The sequence below is a fragment of the Lissotriton vulgaris genome, chromosome 4_1 (genome assembly GCF_964263255.1).
Source record: "Lissotriton vulgaris chromosome 4_1, aLisVul1.2, whole genome shotgun sequence".
Classification (NCBI taxonomy): Eukaryota; Metazoa; Chordata; class Amphibia; order Caudata; family Salamandridae; genus Lissotriton; species Lissotriton vulgaris.
The window spans coordinates 567,539,380-567,557,144 of record NC_141691.1 but is presented as its reverse complement, the minus strand read 5'-3'; the positions used below and the strand labels follow the sequence as shown (position 1 = coordinate 567,557,144).

At 47.0% G+C, this 17,765-nt stretch overlaps 1 protein-coding gene across 3 annotated transcripts in view; it reads left to right on the top strand.

Moving 5' to 3' along the window:
- Window positions 1-17,765, top strand: part of TRANK1 (tetratricopeptide repeat and ankyrin repeat containing 1) — a 1,005,982-nt gene that overhangs the window by 723,158 nt on the left and 265,059 nt on the right. For all 3 annotated transcript variants that reach the window (XM_086964756.1, XM_086964757.1, XM_086964755.1), the window contains 2 exons: window positions 14,602-14,705; window positions 14,831-14,963. In XM_086964756.1, the coding sequence (XP_086820882.1) occupies window positions 14,602-14,705; window positions 14,831-14,963 (237 nt within the window). The remainder of the gene's footprint in view (window positions 1-14,601; window positions 14,706-14,830; window positions 14,964-17,765) is intronic.

Genomic DNA, 17,765 nt, shown 5'->3' with positions numbered 1-17,765 from the left:
GTTTGTTGAGGACAAACATGAGGACTGCATATACTGCTTATATCCGGATCATAAGGCCACGGACTGCAAAATTTGCAGAACCTTCTCCACCAAGACCTTGAGGGACAGAGAGGGACGTCTCCTGACTTGGCTGCAGAAAATGAAGTTTGAGAAGCCCTAACCCTGAGCAGCTCCAGCACCGAAGTCCAGCCCCCCAGCATCCACGAGATCTGCGTGGGGCCCTTCTGCTCTTTGCTGCACACCGCGTTGTCCGGTCACTTGCCCGTTGGCTAGTGGCCCTCCTGACGACGAACCACGACGATTACACCGCTGGTCTGGTTGCTCCAGACTGACCCTTGCTCCCTTCCAAAAGAGGAGCACCCCGGACCCTCCTGGTCCACTCCAGACGCCATCCTGACTCCACCGCGTGGGCTTGACTTTGCCAAGGTTTGTTGCCCCAATCCTGGGTCCAGCATCGCCGACAGCAGACACCTTCGTGGGACAGCTCGCACCTCCAGCCTGGTCGCCGACAACGCCACCTGGTCCGAGGGACAGCAGAGTCTAGCGTCGCCCACTCACCTGGTCGAGGTGACTTCGTCCCGTGCCATCCTGGTGCCCACACAATCACTGGCTAGTGATTAAGAACCGAGTCCCCTCTGCTTTCAGGTCGTCTCCATCATCGGTCCAGGCTTCGATCACATCGAACATCTTCACTGGTCGCCTGCCAGCAACTTCTTCTTTCAGGCTCCATAGACTGCAACGAGGATTCCCGACGTCTTTGGAACCCTATGCAGCCGCGGCCCCTGGGCTATGTAACCTGAGCATTTCGGAGCTCTAACGTAGGTTCACTATCTAAGTGTCCAGATCCTTTTTCGTTTTCAGTCTATCTAGTCGGATTCGTCCGATAACAGTAACTTTACGAGATACTAGCCTCCATAGACTTTGTCCCGCATCCCGCGTGAGAGTGCACACTCTGCACCCGATCTCCCTAGGCCTCCTGCTCCTAACCTTAGGGTTCAGTAGTGTAGTCCTAGCGATCCTGAAGCCTCTGGATCTTGTTACTTACCTGCTAGTATTTCGCATTCCACTTTTAGTGTATATGGTTTTTCGTGCCCCTCTGGCATTTGTGTAAATTGTGCAACTTGAAGTATTTTCTTAAGAGTTTTGTATTGTGCTTAGCTCCCTGACTCATAAAGAGTTCAGGGTAGTCTTGTTATAAATAAATATCCTTTATTTTCATAACAACTTGTGTGGTGTCCTTTCACTTGGTGTTCAAGGGGTATATGTGATGGTATAACAGCTGGCTTAACACGCCCTCTAGAGTTTAGCCTAAAGACTGCTCTTGTCCATGCTACTAGGATAGCTGGTCTATAAGGTTGACTTACAACCAATCATCAATAAGGGTCGTTTGGTATGATACACAGTGATCACTAGAATAGTGAGCACTATATATCAGGCCAACTTCTCACACTAAACATCATCAAGAAAGGACACACGTTGGAGTTCCAAGATCTTCCTCCAACGAGAGCTCCAGACGCCTCTACACCCAAACATCTGAAACTCCTTCATCTTGAGGCCCACCAACTCTTCACCAAGGGGGCAATAGAACCTGTACCTCTCTCCCAAAAGGGGAAAGGGTTCTATTCCAGGTTCTTCCTGGTTCGGAAGACGAAGGACAAGTGGCATCCGATCTTAGATCTACGACAGCTCAACACTTATCTCATCAAGTTGTCCTTCAGGATGGTCACTCTTCAGGACATCCTCCGCCTTCGCAATCCAGGGGACTACATGACAACCCTAGATTTGGAAGATGCTCACTTCCATGTACCCATTCATCCAGCTCACAGGCAATATCTTCGATTTACAGTAGGCAAGAGCCATTTTCAATTCAAAGTACTGCCTTTTGGTCTCCCGTCCGCTCCGCGGATCTTTACAAAGGTACTGGCTCCTGTGGCAGCCTTTCTCCGAAAGCAATCTTTCGAAGTCTTCCCATATCTGGACGATTGGCTGCTAAAGGCTCCTTCGTTCCAAGAGGCGTCCAGGGCAGTCACGAGCTGCAGACAACTGTTCGAGCAGCTAGGCCTTCGGCTCAACAGAGAAAAATCGATTTTGCGCCCCTCCAAAACAGCGAAGTTTTTGGGTGCGATCCTAGACACGGAGTGCTGCCTGGCTTTTCCTTCAGAAGAGCGCCAGACCAAGCTGATTCTTTCAGCTCGCCTTCTACGGACACGGACGTTTCTGTCAGTTCGCAAATACAAATCGCTTCTCGGATCGATATCATCCTGCATACCATTGGTACCACACTGCAGGCTGCGAATGCGTCCACAGCAGGAACAGTTAGACAAACAATGGCGTCAGGTGACGGGCTCCTTCGACGACAGGATTGTAATCACTCCGGAAATGCGGAAGGCAGGCAGCTGGTGGTTGCTAAAAGACAATCTTTCAGTAGGTTTGCCATTCCAACTTCCACCATCACCCATGGTATTGACAACAGATGCTTCCATGGAGGGATGGGGAGCGGTCCTCCAAGAACTGAAAGTCAGTGGTCATTGGAGCTCAGTCCAAGTCAAGTTCCACATCAATCTACTGGAACTTATGGCCATTCGTCTAGCCTTGCAGGCTTTCCTTCCAAGGATCTGCAACCGTTCAGTGCTGGTTCGTACAGACAACACCACAGCCATGCACTACATAAACAAGCAGGGCGGAGCGAGATCTTGCACCCTTTCGAAGGAAGCACAGAGGCTTTGGAATTGGGTGATCCAACACAATATAACCCTTTCAGCAGAACATCTGGCGGGTAAACTCAATGCCACAGCGGACGCTTTGAGTCGCCAAAAGACTATCAGCCACGAATGGGAACTGCATCAGACCATTCTGAACGAACTGTTTGCACGTTGGGGGGCCCCAACCATTGATCTGTTTGCAACTCCCCAAAACGCCAAATGCCAGTCTTACGCAAGCAGGGTTCCCCATCGGGGGTCCTTGGGGAATGCGCTTTTGATCGCCTGGTACGGCGCATTTGTTTACGCCTTTCCTCCTATTCCGCTGATCCCGAGACTGATCCGCAAGCTCAAGGTGGAACCGTGCAGAATGATTCTGATCACACCAGCATGGCCCAGGCAGTTTTGGTACACAGAGCTTCTTCTCCTCTCCCAAGATCTACCGATTCTCCTGCGTCCTGTTCCATCACTGTTAACAATGGCTCACGGACAGGTTCTGCATCCAGACCTGAAGTCACTACAATTGACAGCGTGGCTCCTGAGTTCAGAGAGTTCCAGGGTTTAAATCTTTCAGGAGAATGTAAAGACATTTTGGCCCAGGCCCGAGCGCCTAGTACGAATAAAACGTATCGGGCTAAGTGGAAGAGATTCTGCCTTTGGTGTCGAAGAGAAGGTCTACATCCATATACTTCTGCACCGCACCAACTCTTGCCTTACATCCTTTCTCTTGCGAAATCTGGATTGGCTCCTTCTTCTATAAAGGTACATCTAGCGGCCATTTCTAGATTTAGACGATCATCTTCAGGTCCTTCCCTTTGGTCGGCGAGGATCATTAAACAGTTCTTGAAAGGTTTGTTCAGGGTTTTTCCACCCGTCCGGCCTCCACCACCAGCCTGGCATCTTAATTTGGTCCTGTCACATCTAATGAAGGCCCCATTTGAACGTATTCATAGGGCTGACCTGAAGTTTGTCTCATGGAAATTGGCTTTTCTCTTGGCCCTGACATCGGCTAGAAGAGTTAGTGAGCTCCAGGCTTTCACAATTGAAGAACCTTTTCTGCAATTCAAGAATGATGTTCTCATCCTACGAACAAATCCTAAATTTATTCCGAAGGTACCCTCAGAATTTCATCTGAATGAGCCGGTGGTCTTAAAATCCTTCTTTCCGCTGCCCTCCACGCCAGCAGGGAGGGCTTTGCACTCTTTGGACATTCACAGATGTCTCAAATTCTACTTGGAGCGCACAAGACTGTTCAGAAAATCTACCCAGCTTTTTGTTTCATTCAGTGCTCCACGAAAGGGGTGTCCAATTTCTAAACCCTGCATTTCCTGCTGGATATCCAGTGCAATACACTTTTGCCATCAAGAAGCGGGGAAACCACTTCAGCGAGCAGTTCGTGCTCATTCTACGAGATCAATGGCTTCATCAGTGGCACTATTCTCAGGTGTCCCGATCAAGGACATATGTAGAGCGGCGACATGGAGCAGTGTCCACACCTTCACTCGCCACTACTGCTTGGATTCTTCTGTGAAAGAGGATGCAGCAGTGGGCCAGGCGGTTTTGAGGAACCTTTTCCAATAAGTCGGTGAGCTTTCCTTACTATCCCGCCTTCCTGTTTGCATATTTTGTATCACTTGTGATTGTTCTGCTTTGTGATGCAAATGTGTATCTGTTTTTCTTATCAGGATTATGTATGACATTTACAGGTACACATATTACAAAATATGCTTTTCTCTTTACTGCTAGCTATTCTGATACAAAGCATGGGAATCTATGAAAGTTCCAATACTGGGGCAAGAAAACAAGTTACTTACCTGTAACTTTGGTTCCCCAGTATTGGTAACTTTCATAGATTCCCATGGGCCCACCCTCCTCCCCTGGGAAAGCTCAGCCTTATTATGCAATGATGTTGCTGTTCACAACGGCTACGAAAATCTGAGGCTCTCTCAGGAAGGTTCTATGGGGAGAGGCTGCTCTGATTGGCTACTGCAAGAATTTGGTCTCTTTTACAAAAAGAGGTGGATAAGCTACAAAATGAGATGAGGCCTAGGCCTATTTTTTCACTTTGTGCTTACTGCTAAGGTATTTTCTATTTACTGAGGCTCCCATTCCGACGACGGGGAATGATACAAAGCATGGGAATCTATGAAAGTTACCAATACTGGGGAACCAAAGTTACAGGTAAGTAACTTGTTTTCATATATATATATATATAACATTTCTGGAATTATAATTAGACTGTTGCATTATATTATTGCTTTACATTTCCTGCAGTGGCACTTCTGTCTCGAGAACGGCTTGCTCTTACATAAAGCAGATCTTGCCCCCTACCGTTAGAACTTAGAGAACTTAATATAATAGGCCGTTCATTAACTCCTCAAATGGAGTTACTAAACTGTTCACTTCCTGATATGTAGATGTTACCTGCTCAGAGTATAAGTGGCTGTTGGTAACCCTCAGGTGGGTGACAGCACCTCATCTAACCTCCTTTATTGATCACATTTAGTTCCAACATGAAGTGAATGAGAAGTCCTATTACAGTGCCTCGATGCTGTCAGATTCAATACCATTTACAAAGACATCCTCAAAACACTGAGTTGACACTGGTTGAACCATCACCAAGGGCACCATCTACAAGCAAGCTAAGCTGACTTTTGTTTTACCAAGATCCCTGTACAAACGGTTTCATTATCCCTGCAAAGGGTGTTCAAGGCTTGTCCATCAAATCTAAGTTGGCAAATGAAAGCACTAGGTTCTTAGTGGCCTTGTGCACTTCCTTGCCAAAGATATTGTTGAACCTTACGCCTCAAATGTAGAAAAAAGCTTTTGGAGCTGAGGAGAAACCCTTTCCTAAGTCATAAAATGTTCACGCCTCTGGACAAGGTGCAAGGAGCACTCAAAGACAATTTGGACTCAATGTCTTGGAACCCCTGACCATTCAATGGTGATAATGGTGGCTACAGTGAGAAGCTTTAGTCCAAATGTCCAATCAGGCATTCCGAAAGGACCCAACAACTTAACAATAGTCACTGTGCCCACCTCCAATGTACAATGCATTGTTTTGATGATTGTTTGCAGGTGCAATTGGATCGGGATATGAAGATGGCAGAGTTTATAGCTGTAAATCAGTAGTAAACATCCTAAATATAATGCTAACTCTATGATCTACCAGATTTCTCTTCCATGGTTATTGAGATTTTTTTTAGTGTATCGCAAAAAATGAAGCCATTAAAACCTATTAAATGTTACTCTGAGGGGGATTTGCTTCTACTGATTTCTGGCTTCCTCGATCAGACTGCATGATCAGGAAGATTAACCATTAGAAGATAAATATCAAAATAGGTGGTCTGATCGCCCAGGTCTTTACTTCTCAGCCGAAAGCACACCCCTTTAATTTTCTTTAAAATAATTGCCTGTCCATCTGAGGGCACAATTGTATCGTGAAATTCTTACCGTCCAACATGGCGAGTATCCAGACACATGTCCGGTCATCATGTCCCTTTTTTTGCCATAGCCAGTGTGAGAAGGTGGCCTGATATGCAGTGCTCACTATTCTAGTGAACACTATGTATCAGTCCAGCAACCCTTATTGATGATTGGTTGTAAGTCAACCTTATAGACCAGCTATCCTAGTAGCGTGGATACGAGCAGTCTAAGGCTAAAGACTCGAGAGGGCGCGTTAAGCCAGCTGTTTACCACACATATACCCCTTGAATACCAAGTGAAAGGACACCACACAAGTGTTATGAAAATAAACAGTTATTTATTTAAAGATCACAACAGCCCTGTACTCTTTATGAGGACAGGGTACTAAGCACAAACCAAAACTCTTACAAAAATACTTAAGTTAGCACAGTATATACAAATGCCCGAGGGGCACGGAAAACCATATACTCTGAAAGTGGAATGCGAAATTCCTAGCAGGTAAGTACAGTACTAATAGCTTTTGGAATCGCTAGGACTTGACTAGGGAATCGTTAGATTACTTCTAGGAGGCCTAGGGGACTCGGGTGCAGTGTGTGCACTCTCACGCGAGATGCGGGACAAAAGTCTATGGTAGCTAGGAATTAGAAAGTTAGTGTTCTCGGGCGAACCCGACCTGGTAGGGAGAAAACGAAAGTAGATTCTGACCCTTGGATAGTGAGGCTATGCTGGGGCACCGAAATGCCGAAGTTACCTAGCCCAGGGGCTGCAGCTGCATAGGTCTGAAAAGACGTCGGGAATCCTCGTAGACGGACCAGGAGCCGGAAGAAAAGATGCTGGCCGGTGACCAGTGAAGAAAGTTCAGTCGGATCCAAGCCTGGATCTTGAAGATAGATGACACCTGAAAGCAGAGGGGACCAAGTTCGAGACTACTAGCCAGTAGTCAGTGGGCACCAGGAGGGCACCGGATGGTAGCCACCTCGACTAGGTGAGTGGGTGACGCTTGACTCGAAGATCTCACGGACCAGGAGGCGTTGTCGGCGACCAGGATGGAGGATCGAGCTGTCCCACGAAGATAGAAGCTGTCGGCGTCGCTGGACCCAGGATTGGGCAACAAAGCCTTGGCAAATTCAAGCCCACGCGGTGGACCTAAAATGGCGTCTGGAGTGGACCAGGAGGGTCCGGGGTGCCTCTCTTGAAGAAGGAAGCAAGGGCCAGCCTGGAGCAACCAGACCAGCAGTCGTGAAGTCGTTGGGCGTCGTTCAGAAGGCCACAAGCCAGCCGGCTAGTAGCCAAACAACGCGGTGCACAGCAAACAGCAGAAGGGCCCCACGCCGATCGTGGAGATGCAGGGGGGCTGATCTTGGGTGCTGGAGCTGCGCAGGGTCGGGGCTTCTCGGACCCCAAAGCACTCACCAGTGGAGGACACGGTGGGCTTGCAGTAAAGATGTCGTGCAGTCTTGACGATCGTCGGTCCCTTGAGGTCTCGTCGCACTCACGGTTCTCAGCTTGGCTGTAGAGGTGAGTAGAGGTCAGAGGTGCCAGGGAAGCCGGGTCTCGTCGAGCTGGGTCGTCGGATTCGTGATGAAGGACTTGCAGCAGACCGCAGTGTTCTTTAGGATGGTGCCTGCGGATGCAGGGTGACTACTCCTTAGCCACAAGGGAGAATCTTGAAGAAGAAATCGTGAAGTCCTTTCGAAGAAAGTGGTATCTTGATTCCAAAGATGATCTAATTTTAACAGGGGGCCCGCTCCCATCTTTATACTAAAAAAGGGGGCTGACCCGGTGACTAGGTCCTGCCTATGGGTGGGACTAGGTGGGGGGTGGTTACACCCCTCAGCCATGCCGGACTTCCCCAGGCCAGGGGCTGGTGTGCCCCTGGAACTGGTTCAGACCGGCCTATGCGTAGTGAGCACCGGGGTGCCACTCAGCAGTCACCTTCCTGTAAAGCCCTGCCTACCCAGGATACACAAAACCATGTCTGGGACGGTGCTAGCACCGCCCCTGACAGGAAACCCTTTGTCCAGGCTCCCCTCGCTGGAAGGACTCCCAGCTGCAGGGGGTCAGACTCGTGTCTGTGGTGGCAGCATCCATTTTGTGGAGCTGAGGCTTCAGTTAACTTTAACCGGGGTTCACAGTTACATACATGTCGTGTCCCTCTAGAAGGGTGGAATGCTAACCCCGTCGCCAGAATTGGCGAGGGGTTAGTATTCCAATTCGTATGACACCTTACTCGACATGTTTTGATAAAGCAATACCAAAGATAGCATTTAACCGCGAGGATTATAATGCACTTAAGAGTATATGGTATGCGATATCATGGAACAGCTATTAGGACTTGATTCCGCAAGCTGTAGACAGGCTCAGCTCATGCCAGAGCACCATCTCACACGATTCCAAGCACTCTGCCTTCAGGATTGTCAAGGCCTGCCATAGGAGTGACTGATAGGAATCTGTGTGTCCATTTTAGGGTTAGGTATAGGTATACTACACCTACAGCAAAGGGTGATTACACGACTTTGCCCCAGCTGTCATGCAGCCAGTTGTGTCAAATTTAGGAGGCCAGCCAGGGGTGGCATAATACATGCTGCAGCCCCTGGTAGCCCTGGGTACACCTATGCCCTGAGTTACAGGGTCTGATAAGGTGGCCCAGTACCAATTGGTAGATGCACCTAGGGTACATGAAGTAATTTAGAAAGAGAACAGCCAGGCTGTGGGTCTGATTGGCAGGCCCACAGCCAGAGAAAGTCGTAAACCAGTGAAACAAAAGCAAAAAATCTGGGTGATCATAGGATTGCAGACCCTACTCTCCTACATGACCCCCCCCCAAACTTTGGGACAATAAGCTAACCTTGACCAGGTGAGTCTTCTTGTTCTAAGTGGAAATATCTGGAGAGCCCATCGGCATTGCCATGATCAGTACCAGGTCTATGTTCCACTGTAAAGTCCATCCCCTGTAGGGAAATGGACCACCTAAGCAGTTTGGGGTTTTCACCCTTCATCTGATTTAGCCACAAGAGGGGCTTATGGTCGGTCTGAATCTTGAAGTGAGTGCCAAACAAGTATGGCCTCAGCTTCTTCAGGGCCCAAACCACAGCAAAGGCCTCCCTCTCGATAGCTGACCAATTCTTCTCTCTGGGGGTCAGCCTTCTGCTTATAAAAGCAATGGGCTGATCCTGACCATCAAAATTCAGTTGAGAAAGAACAGCTCCCACACCCAACTCAGAAGCATCTGTTTGGACAATGAATGGTTTGGAGTAGTCTGGACTCTTAAGGATAGGTGCTGTGCACATGGCCTGCTTTAGGTCATCGAATGCTTTTTGACAGCCTGCTGTCCACTGAACCTTTTTTGGCATTTTCTTACTTGTCAGTTCATTTAATGGTGTCACAATGGAACCATAGTTCCTGACAAATTTTCTGTAGTATCCAGTCAGGCCCAAGAAAGCTCGAACCTGAGTCTGGGTGGTTGGAGGAGCCCAGTCCCTGATTGACTGTATTTTGCTCTCCAGTGGCTGAACCTGGCCTCCACCTACAAGGTGGCCCAGGTATACAACCTGTGTCTGCCCTATCTGGCACTTGGTGGCCTTGATAGTGAGGCCTGCTGCTTGCAGAGCCTCTAACACTTTCCTCAGGTGGACCAGGTGATCCTCCCAGGTGGAGCTAAAGACAGCAATATCATCTAGATATGCTGCACAGAAGTCATCCAGCCCAGTAAGGACTTGATTCACCAACCTTTGGAAGGTGGCAGGTGCATTTTTCAGACCAAAGGGCATCACCACAAATTGATAATGCCCACCAGGGGTTGAAAATGCTGTTTTGGGCTTGGCATCCTCAGCTAACCTGATTTGCCAATACCCAGCTGTTAAGTCAAATGTACTTAAGTAGTTGGCAGAAGCCAATCTATCTATAAGTTCATCTGCCCTTGGTATTGGATGGGCATCAGTCTTAGTGACTGCATTGAGACCCCTGTAGTCTACGCAAAACCTCATCTCTCTCTTACCATCTTGGGTGTGAGGCTTTGGCACTAGAACTACTGGACTAGCCCAAGGGCTATCTGAGGGTTCAATGACTCCCAATTCCAACATTTTCTGCACTTCAGTTTTTATGCAGTCTCTAACATGATCAGGCTGCCTGTAGATTTTACTCTTGACTGGCAGGCTGTCACCAGTGTCAACCTCATGGGTGCACCAATTGGTCTGACTGGGTGTCAGAGAGAACATATGTCTGAAAGACTGAAGAACCTGTTTACAGTCTTTCTGCTGATGTTCAGAGAGGCTGCCACAAAAGACAACACCATCTACTGACCCATCATCAGGATTCTGAGTGAGCAGGTCTGGGAGAGGGTCACTCTCTTCCTCCTGTCCCTCATCTATGGCCATGAGCAAGCTCATGTCCTTCCTGTCGACATATGCTTTGAGCCTGTTGACATGGAGTACCCTATGGGGACTCCTGGGAGTTCCAAGGTCCACCAGGTAGGTGACCTCTCCCTTTTGCTCAAGGATTGTGTGGGGCCCAGACCATTTGTCTTTGAGTGCTGCTGGGGCCACTGGCTCCAGCACCCACACCTTCTGTCCAGGCTGATAAACAGTCAGGACAGCCTTTTGGTCATGCCAAGCTTTTTGAAGTTCTTGACTGGCCTTAAGGTTTTCTGATGCCTTCTCCATATACTCAGCCATCCTGGAGCGGAGACCAAGTACATAGTCCATTATGTTGGTTGCAGGCTTTTTGAGAGGTCTCTCCCATCCTTCCTTCACCAAACACAAGGGGCCTCTCACAGGATGCCCATACAAAAGTTCAAAAGGGCTGTAGCCAACCCCCTTTTGTGGGACCTCTCTGTAAGCAAACAGAAGGCAGGGCATCAGGACATCCCATCTACGCCTGAGTGTTTCAGGTAGTCCATGAATCATCCCTTTTAGGGTCCTGTTGAACCTTTCAACAAGCCCATTGCATTGTGGGTGATAGGGTGTAGTGAATTTGTAATTGACACCACACTCCTTCCACATAGCAGTTAAATAGCTTGACATGAAGTTTGCACCTCTGTCAGAGACAACCTCCTTAGGGAAGCCCACTCTGGAGAACACTCCAACTAGGGCCCTTGCCACCACAGGTGCTGTGGTGGTCCTAAGTGGAATAGCTTCAGGATACCTGGTGGCATGATCCACTACCACCAGTATAAACTTGTGCCCTGATGCTGTCTGGGGTTCCATTGGACCAACAATGTCAATCCCCACTCTTTCAAAGGGCACCCCCACCACAGGCATTGGTATAAGGGGGGCCTTTGTTGTGCCACCTGACTTACCACTGGCTTGGCAAGTGACACAGGAGCGACAAAACTCCTTGGTATCCTCATTCATGTGAGGCCAGTGAAAGTGTGAGACAAGCCTGTCCCAAGTCTTTGTCTGGCCTAAGTGTCCTGCTAAGGGAATCTCATGGGCCAAGGTAAGTAGGAAACCTCTCTGAGACAAGGGTACAACCAGCCTCCTGGTCATGCCAGGCTTGGGGTCTCTTGACTCAGTGTACAGGAGTCCATCTTCCCAGTATACCTTGTGGGTACCTGTGGCGTTCCCAGCAGCCTCAGCAGCAGCCTGCTGTCTGAGGGGTTCAAGAGAAGGGCAGCCTAACTGGTCCTTCCCCAGGTCTTCCCTTGAGGGTCCCCCTGAACCCAAGAATTCAACTTGATCAAGTTCAAACTCTCTAGGCTCAGTTTCCCTCAATTCCTGCAGGTCAGCCTCCTCTGAGACTTGATCCACAACCTGGGGCAAGGGGGAAGGCACAGCCTTAACCCTACTGCTCTTTTTCTTGGAAGGTGTCTGGTCCATTGTTCCAGGATCCAGCACCTGTTCAGTGGGGCATCTTCTGGCCTGTGACCTAGTCACAGCAAACACATGTGCTGGCAAACCTAACATTTCCAGATGAGTCCTCTGCTCCACTTCTGACCATTGTGATGACTCCAAATCATTGCCCAACAAACAATCCACTGGGAGGTCTGAACTAACTACAACCTTCTTTTGGCCAGTTACCCCTCCCCAGGAGAAAGCTACAATTGCCATACTATGATTGGTAGTGACATTGCTTGCATTGGTCACCAGGAATTCTGTACCTGGCATGATCTGTCCAGGGTCCACAAAGCTAGGTGTCACCATTGTGACACTGGCACAAGTGTCCCTATAGGCCTGAGCCATTTTTCCATTAATAAAAGGTGTCTGTCTGTATTTGCCCAAAGTATTGGGACTTATGTCAGGGGACATATCCATATCCCCTGTACTGACAAGGACAGCCTGAGTGAGGGTGCCAACTAAGTTGTCACTCCCCTCAGAACCCAGGGTTAACCCTACTAAACCCTTGGGAGGTGCACTACCACTGCTGGCTGTACTAGGGGGCACAGGTGCCTTAGGGGCTGCAGTGGCAGGAGTCTGCCCTCCTCCTTTCTTGGTGCACTCACTAAACCAGTGAGTTTTACTTTTGCAGTATTGGCACCACCTTTTAGATTGGCCTTCTTTCTTCTTTTGGGGAGCCTGACCCCCACCCTCTTTGGGTTGTTGGGGACCTGTCGAAGACTTCTGGTCATTTTGTTCCCCTTTCGAATCCTTACCCTTCTGGTCTGCTTTCTTCTGACCACCTTGATTCTGGCCCTGGTTCTGTTTAACTCTTGTTCTAACCCATCTGTCTGCCTTCTTTCCCAATTCTTGGGGAGAGGTCAGATCTGAGTCAACAAGATGCTGATGCAACAACTGGTTCTGACAATTGTTTAAAATTTGCTCTCTCATCATCAAATTGTACAATCCTTTATAATCAGTAACCTTACTGCCCAGCAACCAGCCCTCAAAAGCCTTAGTGGCACAATCTACAAAGTCAGCCCAATCTTGAGACTGAGTTTTCTGGGTATCCCTGAACAGCACCCTGTACTGCTCAGTGGTTAGGCCAAACCCATCAACCAGTGCATTTTTCAAGACTTGGTAATCATTAGCATCCTCCACCCTTGTGGTGAGGAGCTTGTCTCTTCCTTTACCCTCAAAGGAGAGCCACAAGATAGCTGCCCACTGACTTGGGGGAACACCTTGCACAGTGCAGGCCCTCTCCAAAGCAGTAATCCATTTGTGGATGTCATCCCCTTGTTTAAAGGGGGGCACTATCTTACCCAGGTGTTTTGTATCAAAACTCCTTTCCCTATTGCTAGGTACAATGCTGCCACCAGTGGGGACTGTCCCACTCAATTGTTGCTCTCTAGCAAAGGCAAGCCTCTCTTTGGCCAGGGCAAGTTCTTCCCTTTCAATCCTCAGATTGGCTGCCTTTTCCTTAGCTTCATACATTCTCCTCTGGGGAGATGTCATTCCCCTTTGAGAGGAACGTTGAGAGCCATTGGTATGAAGGGATCTGATAGAGCCTCTTGATAGAGATCTATCTCGTCCATTCCCAATGTTAAGCTGACCTGAGAGTGGCCCCAAGGGTCCCCTAGTGCCCATCTCATGTCTGCTTAAGTTGGACCTGGTTAGTCTGCTGACTTCTACCTGTTCCTTTTCTGCCTCATCCCCTGATACCAAATCATCATCCTCATCATCAGCATCATCTGCTTCCTGAAGAGGATGGTCCTGGGTATCAAAGGGACCCTGTAAGGAGGGCATGTTGCCATCTGAATTAGAAGGGTCTGGGTTACCAGCCCTCCTTGCATCATGAGTCTCTAAGAGACCAATCAGAAAGGCAGTTGTGGGGTTAGACCCCTGCTTAATCTTCCTAGAGGTACACACTTGTCGTAACTCATGGAAGCTAAGCGCAGTATATCTTGAAGGGATGACCTGTGGAGGGTCCACTGACACAAGGGGAACCTCAGTGTTTCCTCCTTTGTCCGACATACTGTTTCTAGTGTGGTGTAAGTGATGCACCTACCTACACTATGTGTTTACCTACTGATCCCTTGCTAAGAGTTGCAGCCAAGGTGTGCTAAGCCTTGAGGAGCTACAACAGCTGGTTCAGTAGAACTCAGAGTATTCTAAGCTTTAGTTATGTGTACCTAACAGTACTTATGTGATCTTTCAACAAGATATTCTTAGGATACGTGTGGTAAAACAACAGCAAGCTCAAATCCCAACCGCTGCTCACCAATGTGAGAAGGTGGCCTGATATGTAGTGTTCACTAGAATAGTGAGCACTGCATATCAGGCCACCTTCTCACAGCCAGCATTGCAAAGCACGCATTATTTTTTGTACATTACCCTAATTATATGCTCACCTAGAAATCCCAGTATTACTCTGTTTTGCTGGAGGAAATTCTGTTTGCTCTCCTATTCAACATTTTACCATTTTTATAGAATGTAAAAAATCTGTTTTTTCTGTGCGTGATGTTCACTACACTCAAAAATAATTGAAATGTATAATGCACCTATCTCTGTAACAGCATGGATTTGCTTTTCATATCTTCTTGTAGTATTGCCATAACCAATATGAGGGAGCATGTTTCGACTCTCTCTTTGCTTTGTTTCAGGTGGCAGCTAAATGTTATCAGAAGGGAGGAGCCCGCGACAAAGAAAAGCTTGCCTTAGCACACGATAGTGTTCTTAAAGTCCAAACAAAGAAAGCCAGTCCTAAGTAAGCACTAAAATGCTATGTCAAATGTTATATTTTGAAATATTGATGACCTCTAGCACCGTTTTTGGGTGCTTTTCTTTGTTTTATGAGAGTGCGTGTAAATTTATTTGAGTTATTTATTTTAGGGAAAAACAAATGGAGTACATGGAGTTATCCAAGACCTATTTGGAATGCCAGGAACCAAAATTGGCATTAAAGTGCCTGACCTATGCAAAGGAATTCCGGCTTTGTGCAGAGCTATGTGAAAAACTGGGAAAGGTAACAACATCTTTATCAGTTATCGCGCTATTGGAGGTCTAATTTTGCTATTCCCCTTCATTTAAAATGCAGAATAGTGCACGTTGATATCTTAAGTTGGGTTTAAAAAATCTTTTTTTTATACATATCGAAAGGTCTTACCGAAGCGAGAGCTGTTTAATTTGCACTTTTGTTTTATGACTGGAAATCTTAAATCAAATCTTCTTATTTGCTTGACCATTTTGACTGTCTATTAACCACATCGCTGCTGTGGTTATTTTTCCCCTGTGCTGGAAATTGCTATTCTCCTATATTCATGACGAGCTCAGCTCGTCATCAGCACAGCTCAACTGTGCCTCATGACGAGCTGAGCTCGTCATGAGCATGGAAGGGGTTAAAAAATCTTGTAAGCATAACATTTTTAATCTGTTTATAGATTTTCTTTCATATTGAGTTAACATACTCATATACACTACAATAGATACATGTTTCAGCAGTGCCTAGTTTACAAAGGCCATCACATAAGTAATAGGATTAGTTGAATTTGATAGTATTCTCTACCAAATGGTTTCAGTTATGAGAGAAGGTTTGCAAATTATCACAGATTATGTACGAAGCAATTAAACCTTAAACAACAACATATAACTTCCTGCAAATCCATTAGGGATTATGAATTTGATTGCAGTTCCTAGGTGAGGCTTCACTCTATTTTACCAAAGGAGGGAGGAGCAAGACTAAATCCATATGTTAGCACAAGTCCCATTTGGAGCTTGTTCTATTCTGTTGTCGCAATGGCTTTAAAATTCACAAGAATTTCCTTCCATAAACGGGATAATGGCAATATGTCTTTTCTTTTCTGCATGCAGCACTTTGCTTTCAGATTCAGCCCATCTACTGACATCATGATGCCATTTACCGATTGGGGGAGGAGATAAAGCTATTTGGTCAAAACTAGCACTAGGTCTTTGAATCTGCTTTCAGCTTTTTTTTGTTTTTCGGCTTTGACTGTAGGCCCAAGAGGCGCACTTCTGGTGCATTCAACTCTTCCCTGACCAGGAGAGTTTGTCAGCTACTCCTCTCTAAACACCTGTACCTCAGTACATCCAAGCCTATATATTCTGTCCCCTGAAAGAGTTTTTCTCATAGGCATCGTATAAGCTATATGCATGCAGTTGAACTGAGTGTATTCATGTTGGATAGTTCCTAGAAAATGTGTATGTGTTAAAACCCTCTTCCACTCTTTATCAGTGTGTGACTTACTCAGATTAATTTTAAGTTTTGCTTTAGTACATAAATGTCCAGGCTTAGTCATTTCAAGTTAGGATCTATATAACTAAGTCATTGGTTAATGACTGTTGCCTGCCGTGAACAGTAATTACAAAACTTTGTGGGTTTCCTGTTCCGTAGCATTGGATCCCTATCTACCTTCAATGTTGTATGTAATAGCTTCATACTTTCAGAACACAGAGGTGGGGTCAAACTCCTCTGTCAGTTTGTTGAGTGGAATTAGATGCCCATTATGAAACATATCACCCGGTTCTGTCCAGTGCATTAGAGTGGTAGCTGTGTAATAACCTATGCAATCTTTGAACCCCGTTTGTACTGATGATTAAGTGGTGTTTTTGTATTGATAACCATTGTATTCTTGCATTATATTATTAATGGTCATAGAGTGGAGTGTGAATGAATGACTGTCATTGTGATATTGAATCAACCCGAGGGATATTTTTCTTGTTAATCTTTAAACCCCGCCAATGGAGCAGTAGGTGCATACAACAGCTTGTTGACATGCCCATCTCTCTCACCCAGTGATGGCCATTGCGATCCAGGCTTTAGTTGCACTTAATGTCCGCTTGGGGTCTAGATCACATGCAAACAGTTAACCCCTGGCTACTACCATAATCATTTGATCCAGTTTCTGGGTTAGTCCCCCATCTGACCACCTGTTAGCCACTGAATCTGCACCGCAAAGTCATTCATTGAAAGTTAGGTAATCCCAGACAACACTTGGTGAGAAGCAGCTGCAAGGTCCTCATGGCTGATGTGTCGGGCCCAGCCCATAAAAAGCACCATAGCAACATTTCCAGGTCTCTGAACCAGCTTGGTGTGACCCATACGGAGAGTTTGGCAAAGTAATAAAGAAGTTTCGAAGGCACACCATGTTAATCAATGCAACCCTGCTCATTACTGATTCAAAGGCAACCAAAAGTCCATGCTTCCTTTCAGATTCCTCAGAACGGCTCCCATGTTACTGTCCATGAGGTACTCGGTTCTGTGATACGGCTTCACACCCATGTATCGAGATGCGTTTTGTTGCCAGCATCCCAGGGCCCCCTGGATGGATTGGTCAATAGGTACGTGTAGCTATTAGACCAATTAGGTTGGAAGCCAACTTCTAAACTCCCTGAACCTTTAATCTAGCTGATCTCCTGCCTGCCAATTATTCAAGAACAGCATCAAAAGTACATTCCTCACCCTTTAGCTGGATTCCCTTACCTTTGTTTTCGGTTCTAAGGAGCTATGTGAAGGGCTCTGTTGCCAGGGCAAGGGACATGGAAGGTAGCCAGGTCTCGTCCCTCATTGGACGGCAAAATCAGCCTCACTCTTTTAGCCCTCATTGTGGAGCTGCCATAAAGAAGTTTGGTCCACCTGTTTCATACCAAAATCGTCTTTTTCCCTCAAGTCTAGCAACTCCTGTGTATTTGAGTTTTATGCAAGGTTACATCCATGTGCAGCAGCGTTCAATTTCTGCCTTTCACTCAGCATTGTGGCAGTGCAGTGTCCCCAGATTACTGTCTTTAGAGCCTCCCACTCTATTACAGC